General features: G+C 42.5%; 1 protein-coding gene across 1 annotated transcript in view; it reads right to left on the reverse strand.

The window, feature by feature from the left end:
* myo7ab (myosin VIIAb) overlaps positions 1–14,302 on the reverse strand; it is a 31,077-nt gene that overhangs the window by 929 nt on the left and 15,846 nt on the right. Inside the window, exons 19-46 of the mRNA XM_070917322.1 lie at positions 14,063–14,147; positions 13,714–13,932; positions 11,963–12,280; positions 11,103–11,312; positions 10,703–10,879; positions 10,501–10,590; positions 10,125–10,252; positions 9,585–9,711; positions 8,414–8,533; positions 7,555–7,728; positions 7,173–7,400; positions 6,740–6,910; positions 6,531–6,648; positions 6,327–6,453; positions 5,863–6,032; positions 5,521–5,711; positions 4,850–4,974; positions 4,562–4,719; positions 3,646–3,799; positions 3,235–3,390; positions 3,051–3,156; positions 2,325–2,438; positions 2,118–2,205; positions 1,914–2,020; positions 1,169–1,354; positions 959–1,075; positions 370–453; positions 150–269 (exon numbers count right to left, since the gene is read on the reverse strand). Coding sequence (XP_070773423.1) covers positions 150–269; positions 370–453; positions 959–1,075; positions 1,169–1,354; positions 1,914–2,020; positions 2,118–2,205; positions 2,325–2,438; positions 3,051–3,156; positions 3,235–3,390; positions 3,646–3,799; positions 4,562–4,719; positions 4,850–4,974; positions 5,521–5,711; positions 5,863–6,032; positions 6,327–6,453; positions 6,531–6,648; positions 6,740–6,910; positions 7,173–7,400; positions 7,555–7,728; positions 8,414–8,533; positions 9,585–9,711; positions 10,125–10,252; positions 10,501–10,590; positions 10,703–10,879; positions 11,103–11,312; positions 11,963–12,280; positions 13,714–13,932; positions 14,063–14,147 — 4,168 coding nt within the window. The remainder of the gene's footprint in view (positions 1–149; positions 270–369; positions 454–958; positions 1,076–1,168; positions 1,355–1,913; positions 2,021–2,117; positions 2,206–2,324; positions 2,439–3,050; positions 3,157–3,234; positions 3,391–3,645; positions 3,800–4,561; positions 4,720–4,849; positions 4,975–5,520; positions 5,712–5,862; positions 6,033–6,326; positions 6,454–6,530; positions 6,649–6,739; positions 6,911–7,172; positions 7,401–7,554; positions 7,729–8,413; positions 8,534–9,584; positions 9,712–10,124; positions 10,253–10,500; positions 10,591–10,702; positions 10,880–11,102; positions 11,313–11,962; positions 12,281–13,713; positions 13,933–14,062; positions 14,148–14,302) is intronic.

Raw genomic sequence — 14,302 nt, forward strand, 5'->3', positions numbered from 1 at the left:
TATTTAAACTCTCACGCTTTTCTTTTGAAAGCTAAAAGCCCAAGCCTTTACTTCCTGGTTATTCTGAGCAGTGTCGTGCATCTTCATCCCTGTGTGTTGTTGTTCATCATCATCATCATCATCATCATCATATAAAATCAGTGACTCACCAGAGAGGTTTCACACAGCAGCTTGCTGCCTCGGACCAGGTTCCCGATGGTGATGTGGAAGTACGTGTTGCCGCTGCTCCAGTTGGAGATCTTAGTGAAGGGGTGAGTGGTGAGGATGTCCTGCAGGAAAGACGAGGAGTGAGACGAGCACACACACACACACACACACACACACACACACACACACACACACACAGATATATAATACGTGTGGACCCACCTTAGACTTGGGATCAATGAGACTGACTCCATGCTTGTTGATTGCTATCAGGAGGGTTTCTGGGTAGTTTGGATCAGTTGTTTGCTGCAGAATGAACACAATAGGTTAATTTAAAAAAGCAGTAGTGGAAAGTACTTTTACTAAGTACTTTATACTTCTACTCAACTGAAGTTTGGAGGCAGATGTAGTTCTTTTTACTCCACTACATTGATTTTTAAGATTAAGTTACTTTGCAGATTCAGATTATTTCAGATTATTAATATCAAATATAACCAACTAATAAATTATGATTTATTATTACAGATTAAACTACACAGTAGTATATAAAGTCGTTGTAATTAGCTCCACCTTCACCAGCTGCAACGTGAAAGTGATGAACACATTAATGCATCAATAATAATAATCCAGTAATATAATACACATTCTGAAATGAGCCATTCTGCATAATGAGTACTTTTTAAGTAAAAGATCTGAGTACTTCTGATCTGAGTAACAAACAAAACAACATAACTACATGAAAACATGGAGCCTCTCCAAATCTTAGTTTAACATTCAGCTTTTAAAAACGAATGCGGTCGAACTTCTTTACCTTGACTTCAAAGAAGGCAGAACCGAACGTGGGCCACTTGTAAATGATTTTGAGGAAGGAGAGTTTGGCTTCTTCTCGAGTTTTTCCTGAGTGCTTGTTGAACAGCGACATGATGGACTGAGAGGGAGACAGGACAACAAACCAGGAAGATATAAACTATACATTTCTGAAGGTGAAGCCTTGATTTTACTCTCCAACGTGTCCGCTCACCCTCTTCCAGTCGTCGGGGGACAGATGTCTGATCTGGTCCTGAGGGACGAGCTCCTTCAGGATCTTGGAAATATTGTGGAAGTTGGATTTATCCTCCTCAAACTTCACCCTGTAGATCAGCGCTGCCAACTGGTGCACCTCCTCCTTCAAACACTTGTGGTAGCCTCGCAGGTACTTAGGCAGCTCCTGCAGAGAGAAGACAGTCAGTAAATGTATTAGCATCTATGCTAAACGTTACCTCCACAATATCTCAATATTTCTCTCTTCCACAAACCCTTCGAGCTCCTGTTAAAATAAGGCTGTTACTCTGTGTGCGGCGGCTGTGATCATACATGTCCTCAGCTCAGAAAAAAAGCTTTGTAGGCTGGAAAAATGGCAACGAGTGTGGATGAGGTCGAGGCGGTTGTTCAGGTTTTTGTTGGTTGAGTCAGAGAAACTCTTAAAGTCTTAAAATGTATTCCGCTGTCCTGAAAAACGTAGCAACCAAAGCTATGGAAGCTACAACTATAAGTCGCTACTAAAACAAAACAAAACAAAATAATTAGTAGTTTATTGAGTCTTTGATGCATTTATTATAAATTCACTGAAGAAGTGATTCATGTCGGTGGTTTGACTCATCAGGTATCAGTGTCTCAAAGTAACAACAAGAAGAAAGACCCTAAAATTAGCTGAAAACTATTAATTTCTCATTGCACATACACTTGTTAAGTGGACATTTCTGGGAGCTGTTACAGAGACCGCTCACTTGGTAGTAGTGGAAGATGGAGTCAGCCATGGAGTCTTTTCCTGGCACGGTGTTGGTCCACAGCTTCTTCATGAAGAACACCTGATACGTCAGCGAAGGCACCACGCCTGCACGGAGGTGACGAGATCCACAGTTACGGGGAGATAAATCGACGAGACGATGTAGAAAAAACAGCTTTAAAGAAAAGCTCGTGTTTTATTTTACCGTCTTTCACATGCCGGGCTTTCTTGATCCAGTCGGTCAGGTGCCTCACAAAGTCGAAGAAGAAGTCGCCGTCAGGCACGCTGATGACCTGGAAAACAGAAAGTCACACCCTGAAATTCTTTATAGAGCGTTTGTAGATGTGAACTCCTAACTCCTCGTTACAAAGTAGATGTGAATACTAAATAGACGCCGGCCACAGATCTTCACCTTGTCTGTGATCTTCACAAAAAGACTGAAGCCTTCGGAGGATTTGAGCAGAAGACGTCCGGAGATGTTGTGGCAGAAGTCTTTGGCCTTGGTGCTCGACTCCACCTCAAACACCTGCACATATACAAAGACCCAGATGAGTAAGAGTAAGAAATGATGTGAAAGATGTCTGTTTTTACGGCAAATATGTTCACAATGGCAGGTTTACAGAAGGGCCATGTATACTACGTGTTAATAAACATCTCCAGTTATGATTGTTTTCGTGATTTCCAGCAAGCTGAAGGATTATTTAGACCTTACAGGCTCATAAAAATCATTCAGAACACTTTGGATAATGTCAAAATGCTTCTTTACTTGTAAGAAGTCTGAAGAATCTGTTAAAATTAGGTAATGTAACTTGACAACAAAGTGACGGGATAATGCTAAATGCTAAAACAGTGTAGCAGCAAACTGACTCTGTAATGTCTGTAAATGTTTATCTTAATGTTAGCTAACATTAGCTAATAATATTAGCCACCGTTAGCTACTGGTCATACCAGACTAACGTAAGACTGTAGCTGCTAAACACTTTCATTTTTGCATTTTATTGCCAATGAATTCAACTTTTTAAAAGTCTTTTAAAAGTCATTTGAAGATAATAATACAAGCCCCATATAGAGTATCAGTCTAACCCTTGCAGTTATTAGTTATTATATTATTATATATATTTAGTATTTTAGTCATCACCTCGTCAGAGTCATCTGGGAAGTAAACTTTGTGGAAGATCTGAGTGGTCTTGTGCTGGATGGCCTCCACCTCCACCAGGTGAGGAGGGTACTTCCTGGATCCATTTCTACAGCAGACAACAGATAACAGATGAAACAGATGTAAACTGAACACAACAGAGTGTGTGTGTGTGTGTGTGTGTTACCGTAAGGCTTTCTGTAGCCGCTGCATGCAGTCTGGAGCCAGCGGATAGTGCTTCTTAGCCTGGAGGAACTTCTGGACGTGAGGCAGCAGGATGTTACTGGGAGGAAACAAACCAGTGCAGAGCCACAGCAGCTCCCAGCCCTTCTCCTCACTGAACCTACACACACACACACACACACACACACACACACACAAACAGCACAACAAGGTAAGCAAAGGCCCTTTTCTCGTCTCAACAATGCCTTCATGCACAAAGTCAGGTGTTTAAACCTGCAACAACTGATTTTTTTTGGCCACTTGGGGGCAGCAGTGAGCACAACACTAGTGACCACCATGTTGTTAGCAACATGCGTGTGTGTGTGTGTGTGTGTGTGTGTGTGTAGGTTCAGTGAGGGTTGCGCTTCAAACTTACTTGATGTGATTGTCAGTGAGCTGTTTGAGGATCTGACAGAAGATCTCGTCCTTGAGCGGCTCGGCCTTCAGCGCTCCTTCAAAGATCTGATCCGTGAGCTCGTTGACTGAACGCACCCGTTTGGACGGATAGTCGCCCATGTACTTCATCACAGGTGCAGCCGAGGGTCAAGGACCTCAACCACGAACACAACGACAGAAAGACGTCTTCGACTTCAAAACAGACGATCGATTGCACCCGATTGGCAGGTACACAAAAATATTACACACATTATTATACATTGAGGGATTATTATAGAGGGATAAACAGTGGTGGAGGAAGTATTCAGATCCTTTACTTAAGTAAAAGTACTAATACCACACTGTATTGAGTATTAAAAGTAAAAGTGCTCAATGCAGTAAAAATGTTATACTATCATATATCATATCATTAGATTATTATTAAAAAGATTATTATTAGTAAAAGCAGGATTCAGAAAATAGTGCGAAATGCCGTCACAGTTACGCAGAGCTCAAAGTGAAATATAATCTAAGTAAAATAATTAAAAGGAAAAGCAGCTAATCTTCACATGTGAGATGCTGGAACCATGAGATTGAATTGGCAATTAATCTTCTGCTAATCGACTTATTGATTAATTGACTAAACTAAATCTTAAATAACTAGTGACTAGTAACTAAAACTGTCAAATAACTGTAGTGAAGTAAAATGGGATTTATTGACAGCAGTAAAAATACTGAATATCACCGTTAAGCACTAATTAATGGCTCATTGTGAAGCAAGTTTGGGGAAAAGGGTTTGAGATTAAAGAGAAAAAAAGAGATTAAAGTCAAAACAAGATCCATTGATGCAAACATTTAACACACGCACACACACACACACACACACACACACACACACACACTCCACTGAAGGATATCTATGAAGGCCAGGCAGGCCTCCTGGGAGAGCTCCTCGTGAGCCAGGACTTTCTTCAGCAGAGGCTGTTTGAGAGGCTCCCTGGTGCAGCTCCACAGACGCTCCTTCCCTCTGGACTTGGAGATCATCACCCGGCTCAGAGTGCTCTTAGGAGGAGGTCTGGACTCGAGGAGCAGGAGGGGTTAGAAATGATGGAGCACACATTTTTATACAACATTCATGCATAAAACAGCTTTAAATTTAAAGCGTTAACTATCCACTGATCTTACTGGAGGGTTAGGAAACGCACCTGAAGTAGTCGTAGGAGAACTCCTCCAGAGTGTACGCCTTAGTTTTGTCCTCCTTGTCAGAAAGGTTCATGTGAGACAAACCGATGGATTCTCTCCTCTGATCAGGAGTCATGGTCACCAGAGCCTGAGGTGGAAAAAGGTGGAAAAAGACACGTTAGAGCCGTTAGACTTCGATCATCTTCAAACAAAAATCTCCTCCTGACATAATATTTAATCCGATTTTTATACATGTGTCAAGGGAGTGAACGGTTCAGTCTCATATCAAAGCTTTTAGTATGGAGCTGGAGTCAGGAGGTGGTTAGCCTAGCTTAGCATAACGACTGGAAGCGGGGGAAAACAGCTAGCACGTACCAGCACGTCTAAAGCTCACCAATTAACACCCCTTATATCTTGTTTGTTTAATCGGTATAAAAACAGAGTGTGCTGGAATTATTCATTAGCGTACAAAAGTTTGTCTTTTTGCTCAGAAACTTCTGTTCAGCGTCTCCATCACTGGTTACATACAAAAACATTTTCTAAGGCCTTTTTTTGTGGAAACTGAATTCAATGCTTTTTAAGACTTTTTATAGCTGTCAGATAAAAATGAAAATGTTGCGAAATGAAAGTGGACCAGCCAGTATGAAAGTGTTAAATATACAGGGAACAGATACCAGATGTTAGCCACACTCACCACTATGTCATACTGCGGTCTGGTGACGGTGGGCAGCACGTAGACACAGTCGGCAGGGAAGTCCCCCCTCTGTTTGGTTCTGTCGTTGATGCCATGAGCCCAGCCGGAGTTCATCACGTGCTCTCCGTCGTGTTCGTCCAGGATGATCAGATCCCCCTTGGAGAAACTCAGGAACGTGGAGTCTACTCCTGCTGCGAGATGACGATCACATATACAGACCGTTTTTAAAAAAAATATATATATACATGAAGTTTAAGGTTCAGCTCTCCAAAAACACACCTACAGTAGCAGCAGATTTACCAATTATACGATCAACCATTTCAAACCACCACTGAGTCTTACCCGGGTTGGGACAGTCCAGCAGTCCCACCACGTACTTGGACCTCTTCCTCAGACCCTCGAGGAAGGCGACCACCAGATCGCGGATGTCCTCTGCGTTGTTGGAGGTGAACGTGTACTCGTCTCCTTTGATGGTGGCCAAGGTGAAACTCTGGCCCTGCAGTTTGCCCCCTCTGGAAAATGACATTTGGCTTTTCACGATGTACGAAAAATATAATCCCACATTCGTCCCTTCAGTTATGGAGAGAAACTCAGGCTCATCATGTAGATTGATTTCCAAACACTACTTGTCCTCTACTGTTACACATGTGACTTACATATAATTTATCAGGATTTAGATTTGTTAAATTGTTTCATAATACTGTACTCGCTGGTGTCTCACTTTAAATGTTTCTCACATTTAAAATGTTGACCTACATATATATATATTTTTATTAGCATTGCTAATGGACTTGGTGGTTTCTTACCTGCTACTAGACACAGCAGTGATCTCTGGGAACGAGAGCTCCAGAAGGACCTGCTCCTGTTCATCCACAAAGTAGACCCCAGTCCAGTTCACCGCCACGATCACGTCGTTCTTGGGCAGACTAGGTCCTGTGGACAGACAGGTGTCATATGCATGAAAGAACCTAGAGTAGTGACAGCACGAGACACAGTAGACTGTTACCAACCTGAGAATTTAAAGGCCTCGTAGAAGCGCGAGAAGAGTAAAGGCCACTTTAAACGAGCAAAATCCACCACGTCCTCCTTCACCTTCTGCGTGTTCAGCCTCCTTTTAGTCTGTAATCCCTGCAAAGTCGGTTGAAAGTTAGTTAACGTCGAACGAGTCGTTCAAAAAGCCCAATGAAGTGTCGGTGTTGGCGGCCACTGCGGCAGATACCTTTTTGTGGGCGTTGATGGTGAGCTGAGCCCACTTCTCTGCAGTCTTAGTTGAGGTGATTTCTCTGTCGGGGATGTAGGAGGGGATGAGGCTGAGCAAGCGGTCTTGGAGGATCTCAGAGCCGTAATCCACAAAGTACTGCTGCGAGGCCAGCTCTGCGAGGTCCTCCTCCTGTCAGACAGACACGGGGCAAAGAGACAAAACCAATATCTGACAACTTTCTTTTTCTTTACAGACAATATGTGATAACTAACAAATAAGAATAATAACAGTCCAGAAATAATAAACCTAAATACGTAGATAAGTCAATCATTAGGGTCTAACAGGGTTAAGATATCAAGAAAAGGGGCTCAGATACAGTCAAAGTTGTGTTTTTTTGTTATTTTGATTACAGCATGCAGAGAGTTACCAGCAGGACAATTCAGCTGCTCACCCTCTCACAGCGGTACTCTCCGAACTTCACCCCTCGCACAATCTGCTGGTAAACGAGGTTTGTGGCGACGTGGTCCTCAGCGGGGTTGTGCCAGGGGTTGAAGATCTCCTTCCTGAAGAACAGCCTCCAGGGGGCGTTCCTCTCCTGGGCGCCCTGCTCCTTGGCATACTGCTCACACTGGGAGACGGCGTCCATGACGTGGTCGCTACCGCTGCCCAGTGATGACACCTGACCCGAGGCAGTGCCACAAATGTATTCAATAAACAGTGGAGGAAGCATCTTTGAATATATAACCTCCATCGTATCGGACAACACGGACTTTTAATAAGTCCGAATATATCCTGGTCTCATGCCGTGTCTCAGGAGCATGTCTTGGTTTTACCTTGTCAAACAGGGCGATGTACAGCGAGAAGCCAAAGCGATCTCTCAGGTTGATCTTGTCCGCCAGAGCGTTGCAGAGCTCACTGGCAGTGGTGGCGGAGTCCGCCAGGAGAGTCTTGGTGGTGCCGTCCATGAACGTTACTGGTAGCATGATGGGCTTTTTAGATTTAGTGGCCTGAGGGGCAAAAATAAAAAAAGATCAAGTACTTAATAAACAAAACGTTCTACAGCGATTCATTATTATGACCTCCAAATGTCACTTTAAAACATTTAACACGTGGCCGAGATAATTCCATCGGTTTAATTCAAGAATATTTTGTTCTTTTGGCGTAAAACTGAAACAGAAACAAGTAAAATGATCTCACTTGTTTTGTTTTTTTGAATCACATGAACTCACTTGAGATGTTATTAAAATGGTTGAGGTGTGTTGGTTTTGCTGTGTAGAAACATCAACAGGGTTTCCACAGGTTCATGTCAAATTTAAGACTTTTTAAGACCTCTTTAATACCACAGAGAATCAGTTTCACAATCGTGTTTTTTTAGTAAGCAGAATATAACAATAATTCCTAAAGATATATCTAATTAAATGAAACCGACCTAGCATCAGTAGTGACGGTGTTTGCTGCAGGTCTGATGGTTCTGACTGAAACACCACAAAAAAGTCTCCTGCAGCACAATTTACTATCGAAACTATCCTACTTTTAGATTATAGGTTATAGAGTCTCGGATACAAAAATATTGTAGAATTTCTGAGGAAACTTTATTCAATACATTTCAAGTTTTCGGGACCTGCAAGTACTTGAAGACCGAAGTGAGCAGACAACACAACACAAACACAGAGCAGCAAACGTGTTCAGTACCTGTAATTCCAACCAAGATGGCGGCTGCGTCCTGGTGCAGTTGACAAATGTCCTCCTCAGCCTTTCCTCACAATATGGAGCATAACCAGGGGGGCCGTTAACTAAAAATGTCCGTAAGTACTGACGAAAGAGGGAGGGAAAAAAACATCAGGTAGAGTTACAGAAAAGCTTCATTTAAATGAGGTGCTTGAAGCACGGAAGAACAAACAGATAGAAAAGAAAAGAGAGAAAAGATGGAGACTGAGGTTTTTTGTTTGACTGAAGGGATAAAAGTCATCTCAAAGGTTAATTGCAAAATGTGATGGTTTATTTTGTGAATATTTTACCCATTTGGCTGCAAAAGTTGACATTTATCACTGATATATTAGATAAATTATTTATTTTTTCTGTTCAACAACAGTGGCTGCTGGAGGTGTCTCGACGCCAACACCAAAACAATGGATCAAAAAATAGTAATTTCTCAATTAGGGCTGAAAAAAACTAATATTTTCATGTTTGATTAATCCACACATTCATTTTTATCCCAACAATAGTCCAGAAACTAAATATATTCAGTTTATTGTTGCATAAGACCAAGAAAAGCAGCAAATCCTCACAAAAAGAGGTTGAAAGAAGGAAATGTTGGTTCCAAAGTTGTGACTTTGAGTGTTTTCAGTTCAGATCTGTCCTGTCGATATCCTCGACTGGACTTTAATGATTCCAGTAAACACAGGGTTTATTTCCTCTGCTCTGTTCAGTCTGGATTTCTCAACGTTACATAGTTGTTTTTATTGTGTGTATGATGTTTGTTCACAGCAGGAATTGCTTTTGATTATGGGCTCGATGAAGTACAGACAAAGGAAAGGAACTGCTGTGCAGCAGCAGGACATCGTTAGATGCTTCTAGACAACAAACATCAGCCGAAGTCTTTGGACTAAATCCCATTTTAGTAAAACGTCTTTTAAAGTTTAGTTACAATGAGATTGCTGACTTTTTAACATCTTTCCTGCTCCTTCACGTGAGCATTCCTCACTCGCATTCAGCCTTTATTTCCTGAATTTTTTTCATCAATAATTACAAAATATGAATTTGAAAAAAGTGATTGCAGAAGACAGAGCTGATCCAGTAAATACCACAAAAGACAGTGCCGTGTGGAAACGGACTAATCAGGAGAGATTTAGAGATTTCTTACTTTGACAAACTTTTCTGAGGGCGCGAAGCAGCCCACGCAGAGAGACAGCAGGATCCATCCACGGGCGTGGCTGCTCTTCGACGGATTCTGAGTGAGCTGTTTGCAGATCTGACAGTAGATCTCATCCCTGAGGCCGAAAAACAACAGCTGAACGAAACCACATCCGCATCCAAAACAACAGTGCTGTCGTAAATTAGCGTTAGTGGACTGAAATTGCCATTAAAATTTGTACCATCAGGTCAAAATAACCCCTTAAAGGAGTCATGATAGAAGGTAAAAAAATATATATATTAAAATTTATGCAACAGAACCAGAGATATCATCTTTTTTATGCTGCGCATTCTTCTTCTTTGGCAAAACGTGGCGCCTACATTACCCAGAATGCTACTCCACCACTGACAATTCAGTCAAAGATTCGTGTGTGTTATGCTAGAGTTTATTATTGGAGTCACCCACGCTGCCACGCGCTAGTCTGGATTTGGTGATGACATTAAAGGAAATTACTGTAAGGTACTAAAACTGCAGTTGCTGGTGGGTCACCTGAGGGCGGGCCGTAAGATGCCGTTGCCGATGATGAAGTGAAGTTTCTCCAGGTTGGAGGTGGGTCGGTCCTCCAGCATGCTGTTCCCCTGGAGGCCGTAGTCCCCCTCTGTCAACCGCCTGGTCACCTGCCAGAAAAAAACTTAACTAAAAACTCAATTAACACTTCAACAGAACTTCTCCGGCCGAACTTTCCCAGGGACAAAGAACCTTTTGAGCAACAGAAACTTTACTTGTGTGTCGGCAGAAGGAACCGGACTAAATTTAGACAGTTTCAGGTCCCTGCTCCGGGAGTAGTACTTTCTGATGGTTCAGGAAAGTATAAACAGCAAATTCTGGCGATAACTTCAAAAGAAGTTGCTGGTTTGAATCTCACCTCCTCAGTGATCTTGGATTTCCTCTTCAGGGTGAGAGACACAAGTTTGTGTCTGACACTGTTCCTCTTCTGGCTGTCTATGGAGCTGTTCTGTAGACACAAACACGGAGGGACGCATGAAGACATTTTATGTGTTTGGTGACCACGTCACAGACCTGAGCCTCAGCATCAAGAGTTATTGGACCGTTCAGCAACTTCTCACCTCTCCTTCCACCTGCAGTTCCTGCAGCTCCCTCTTGTAAGTCCTCTTGCCGAGAGTTTCGTAGATCTTCGTCATGACGGGGATCTTTTCGCTGCCGTCATTAATGACCATCTGGCACTTTGGTTCTGGGAGGTCCCCCATGAACCTCAACACGGTGATCCACACTGCTAATGCAGCCTGGAGGACAGGATGTTTAAATCAGCAGGAAGGTAAGTGAGTCATTTAGTAACCTGTCTGTTATAATATGTTTTCTTAGCATGGATATGAAAATAATATCTAACTAATAATATCTAAAGCGAGAAAACGAATAATTGTATTCCTTTAAGTGGATCTGCTGACTCCAAAACATGTGAATAAATAAGTGGATGGCTGGAAGGTGAGGAGGGCTTTATGTTCTCACCAGCTGGTCTCCTTCATCCTCATGAAAGAGCAGAGGTTGTTTTAGCGGCCGTCTGATGTAAGTGTAAGTGGAAACACCCTGGAAGTATGTGGCTGCAAACTTGGAGAACTTGTACTCTGACAAATCCTCATCTTCCTCATCAGGTAACGGCGGAGCTTCATTCAGAACCTCCTCCTCAGCTTCCTCACCGCGAGGAGTGTTCTCCAGGTCCTGAGCGGGAGGAAAAACGCACACGTTAGCAACTACATCTAGCAGCTAAAGAGCCAGATATTTTTCTCAGGAGTTGGTGGAGAGAAAAAGAAAAAGTTCGAAGCTAAATAGGAGAGTGAATATTACAATCTGCTGCACGTTTGTTAACATGCTCGCAATAACACACCTATAAAGTGATAATATGTCAGGGATATGTGTGTGTCAGCTTGTTGTGGAGTTCTTCTGCCCCCAAGTGGCCAAAAAAACAAACAAACAAGTGCCTTGCTAGCAGCTCTGTGAGGCTGTACTCAGGCTTTGAGCTAAATGCTAACATGCTGATTTTTTAACAGGTATAATGTTTGTGTTATGCACTAAAAGTGCAGCTGAGGCTGATGGGAATGCCATTAGCTTTGCAGGTATTTGGTCATAATCTAAAGTATTGGACAAATTAAATTAATTTGGTCAGATGAGGGTGCTAGATAAAAAAAACAGGATCACCACAGTCCGTAGGATAAACTGGACCAGATGACAGATCTACATACATTGTCCTCCCGAGAGCCATGCTGCTAAAATGGCTAAAGATTTTATTAAAATTAAATCAGTATAAAACCCAGCTATTGGAACATGCAGTCAGACATCTTTATTGGACTACAAAAAACATAAGTACATACTTCAAAACCAGCTGGTGCTTGTCCGTCCTGATTGGGTAACGGCCCGGAGTTCCCCAGGAAACCAAACATGCGGTCGACCATGTCCGAGTGATCCACGGGCTGCTCCTTCTCCCTCTCCATCTGCTCCAGCAGCTCCTTCTTCCTCCTCGCCTCCTCCTTCTCCTCCCTCTCCCTCTCCTCCTGCTGCTGGGCCAGTTGGACGAGCCGCTCCTGGTGTTTCCTCTCGGCCTCCGCCTTGGCCCGCCGAGCCGTCATCTGGTTTCGCAGCTGCTCCTCCTCGGCCAGGCGCTGGCGCTCGGCTTCCAGGCGATGCTGCAGCTGTGAGGGGAGGGGAGAGGCAGGTAGGGTGCGACACTGATTAGCATGTTTTTCTATTAGCTTTTGATTTCTTGTCTGTTTAAAACTAGAGGGACTGAAGGGAAACATTGCAGGTGTAAACAGATAATCGACTTTTGTTATTATAAATCTAAAAAATTCATGACTAGACAACAAAGAGCAAAGAACATAAGCTATTCTTTAAACGCAATATACAGAACGTTTATCTCTATTCGGTAAGTGCTACAGCAGAATAAAGCTAAACTTCTACACGCTAACATGACAAATGACCAATAAAAGGTAGTGCAGAGGTCAAAGTTATTAAGACAACACAAATAAATGTACGACATTGACAACATCTAACAGCAGCCGCCTCTGGTTCGTACTCGAGCTGCTCAGCACCCACTTAACTTCTTCCTTGTCGGGTCACTGGAGCCGCAGACTCGCTCGGGAATATTATTTGATAGTTCTCCGAACGCTACTTATATCTTATATCAACAAACTGAGATTAAACAAACATTTACAAAACAAACAATTTATTCAGCATTGTCTTTCAGAACAGGAAGAGAGAAAGAAATGTGCAACAATGGCAGATAAAATAAAACATTCTCAAAAGCTCACAAACATTTTCCATATTTCACAAACAGACAAGCAACCAGGTTCAAACAAACTAATGTATAAAAGAAGGTTTTATGGTGACATGTTTTAGGCCAGGATCACATGGGAAACTTTTCTTAACATGACAGTTTGGACACGGTGTGTTTAAAGGTCTCAGTATGCTTCAAACAAAGTGCTTTTCAGATCAAACAGGCGTTTGAAAACCCCCCTTCAGACGGGGGAATCAAGGAGGCGGCTGCATCCAAAACATATATGCTAGCTTTAGATTGGCCATCTTAAAGTAGGCAGTCTGAACCGCTTCTGTCACTTTTCATGAGAACAACTGAGTGCAGCACCATGAGGACGAGAGGTAACACAGTCACAACTTGTCTTTTTTTTTTTTTTTATACTTTTTGTACGGATTAAAAAAAACAAGCATGAGAGATTTTTTAAACTTGTTCCCATTTCCAGTCTTCATGCTAAGCTAAGATAGCCAACGTAGCTTTATATTTAGTGTACAAACTTGTCAGTGGTATCGATCTTCTCATCTAACTCTCAGCAAGAAAACAAATTTCACAAAATGTCAAATTATCCTTTTAAGGTCAGCTAATCAATGGTGATAAGATATCCCAGAAGTTGCTGGTAAGAAAAACCTCCTGCAGTATCTAATCATGGTGTCACATGAACAAATATAGTTTTCTATAAGCCAGTTTTCTTTTAGCCAAATCAAATTATCCTTGCGTTATCCTTCATGTCTGTCCTCAACACCAGTCGCCCTCTCTTTCTGGCACGTTAGCAACATGATATAAGTAGCAGTAGTAAATATAATAACTGTTTACCTCTGCCCTGAGCCTCTGGCAGAGGCGTCTGGCTATCATGCCCCTGGTGTAGGCCTGAAGGGTCAACACGGCACGAAGACGCCGCCAAAATGTCTGCCGGATGAGGAAGCCGCGGCAACGGGCTTGGATGAGAGTAACACAAAGGCGAGTCATCCGGTAGCTCCTGTAGTGCTTCCTTGACCTGTAGACAGCCTGGAGGCGCAAGAAGCCAGACTGCATCTGAAGGAGAGAAAAGAGTTTTAAAAGCTCATACGCACATAAGAACAAAAAAAGTTAGAAAGCAGATAGAAACATACAACTACCAAACAAAAACTACAAAACTGCACATTGAAAGTGTAAAAGAACTCACAATTTGGTAATTCTTCCTGCAGCGATAACCCCTCCAGACCTTCTGGATGAACGTCACGGCACTCCTCAGTCTGAGAAAGTTAGTCCTACGAAAAGGAGCCAGAAATTAATGGAACAAGGAGCTTCACACATCAAATGCATACACATGAGTAAGCACACTCTTATTTAAAACAAACAAACAAAAATATGATATATCGAGGCTTCAGGGGCTCCGTAGGTAAGTATAGCGCTCTGTCCCACA

The sequence above is a fragment of the Enoplosus armatus genome, chromosome 13 (assembly GCF_043641665.1).
Source record: "Enoplosus armatus isolate fEnoArm2 chromosome 13, fEnoArm2.hap1, whole genome shotgun sequence".
Taxonomy (NCBI): Eukaryota; Metazoa; Chordata; class Actinopteri; order Centrarchiformes; family Enoplosidae; genus Enoplosus; species Enoplosus armatus.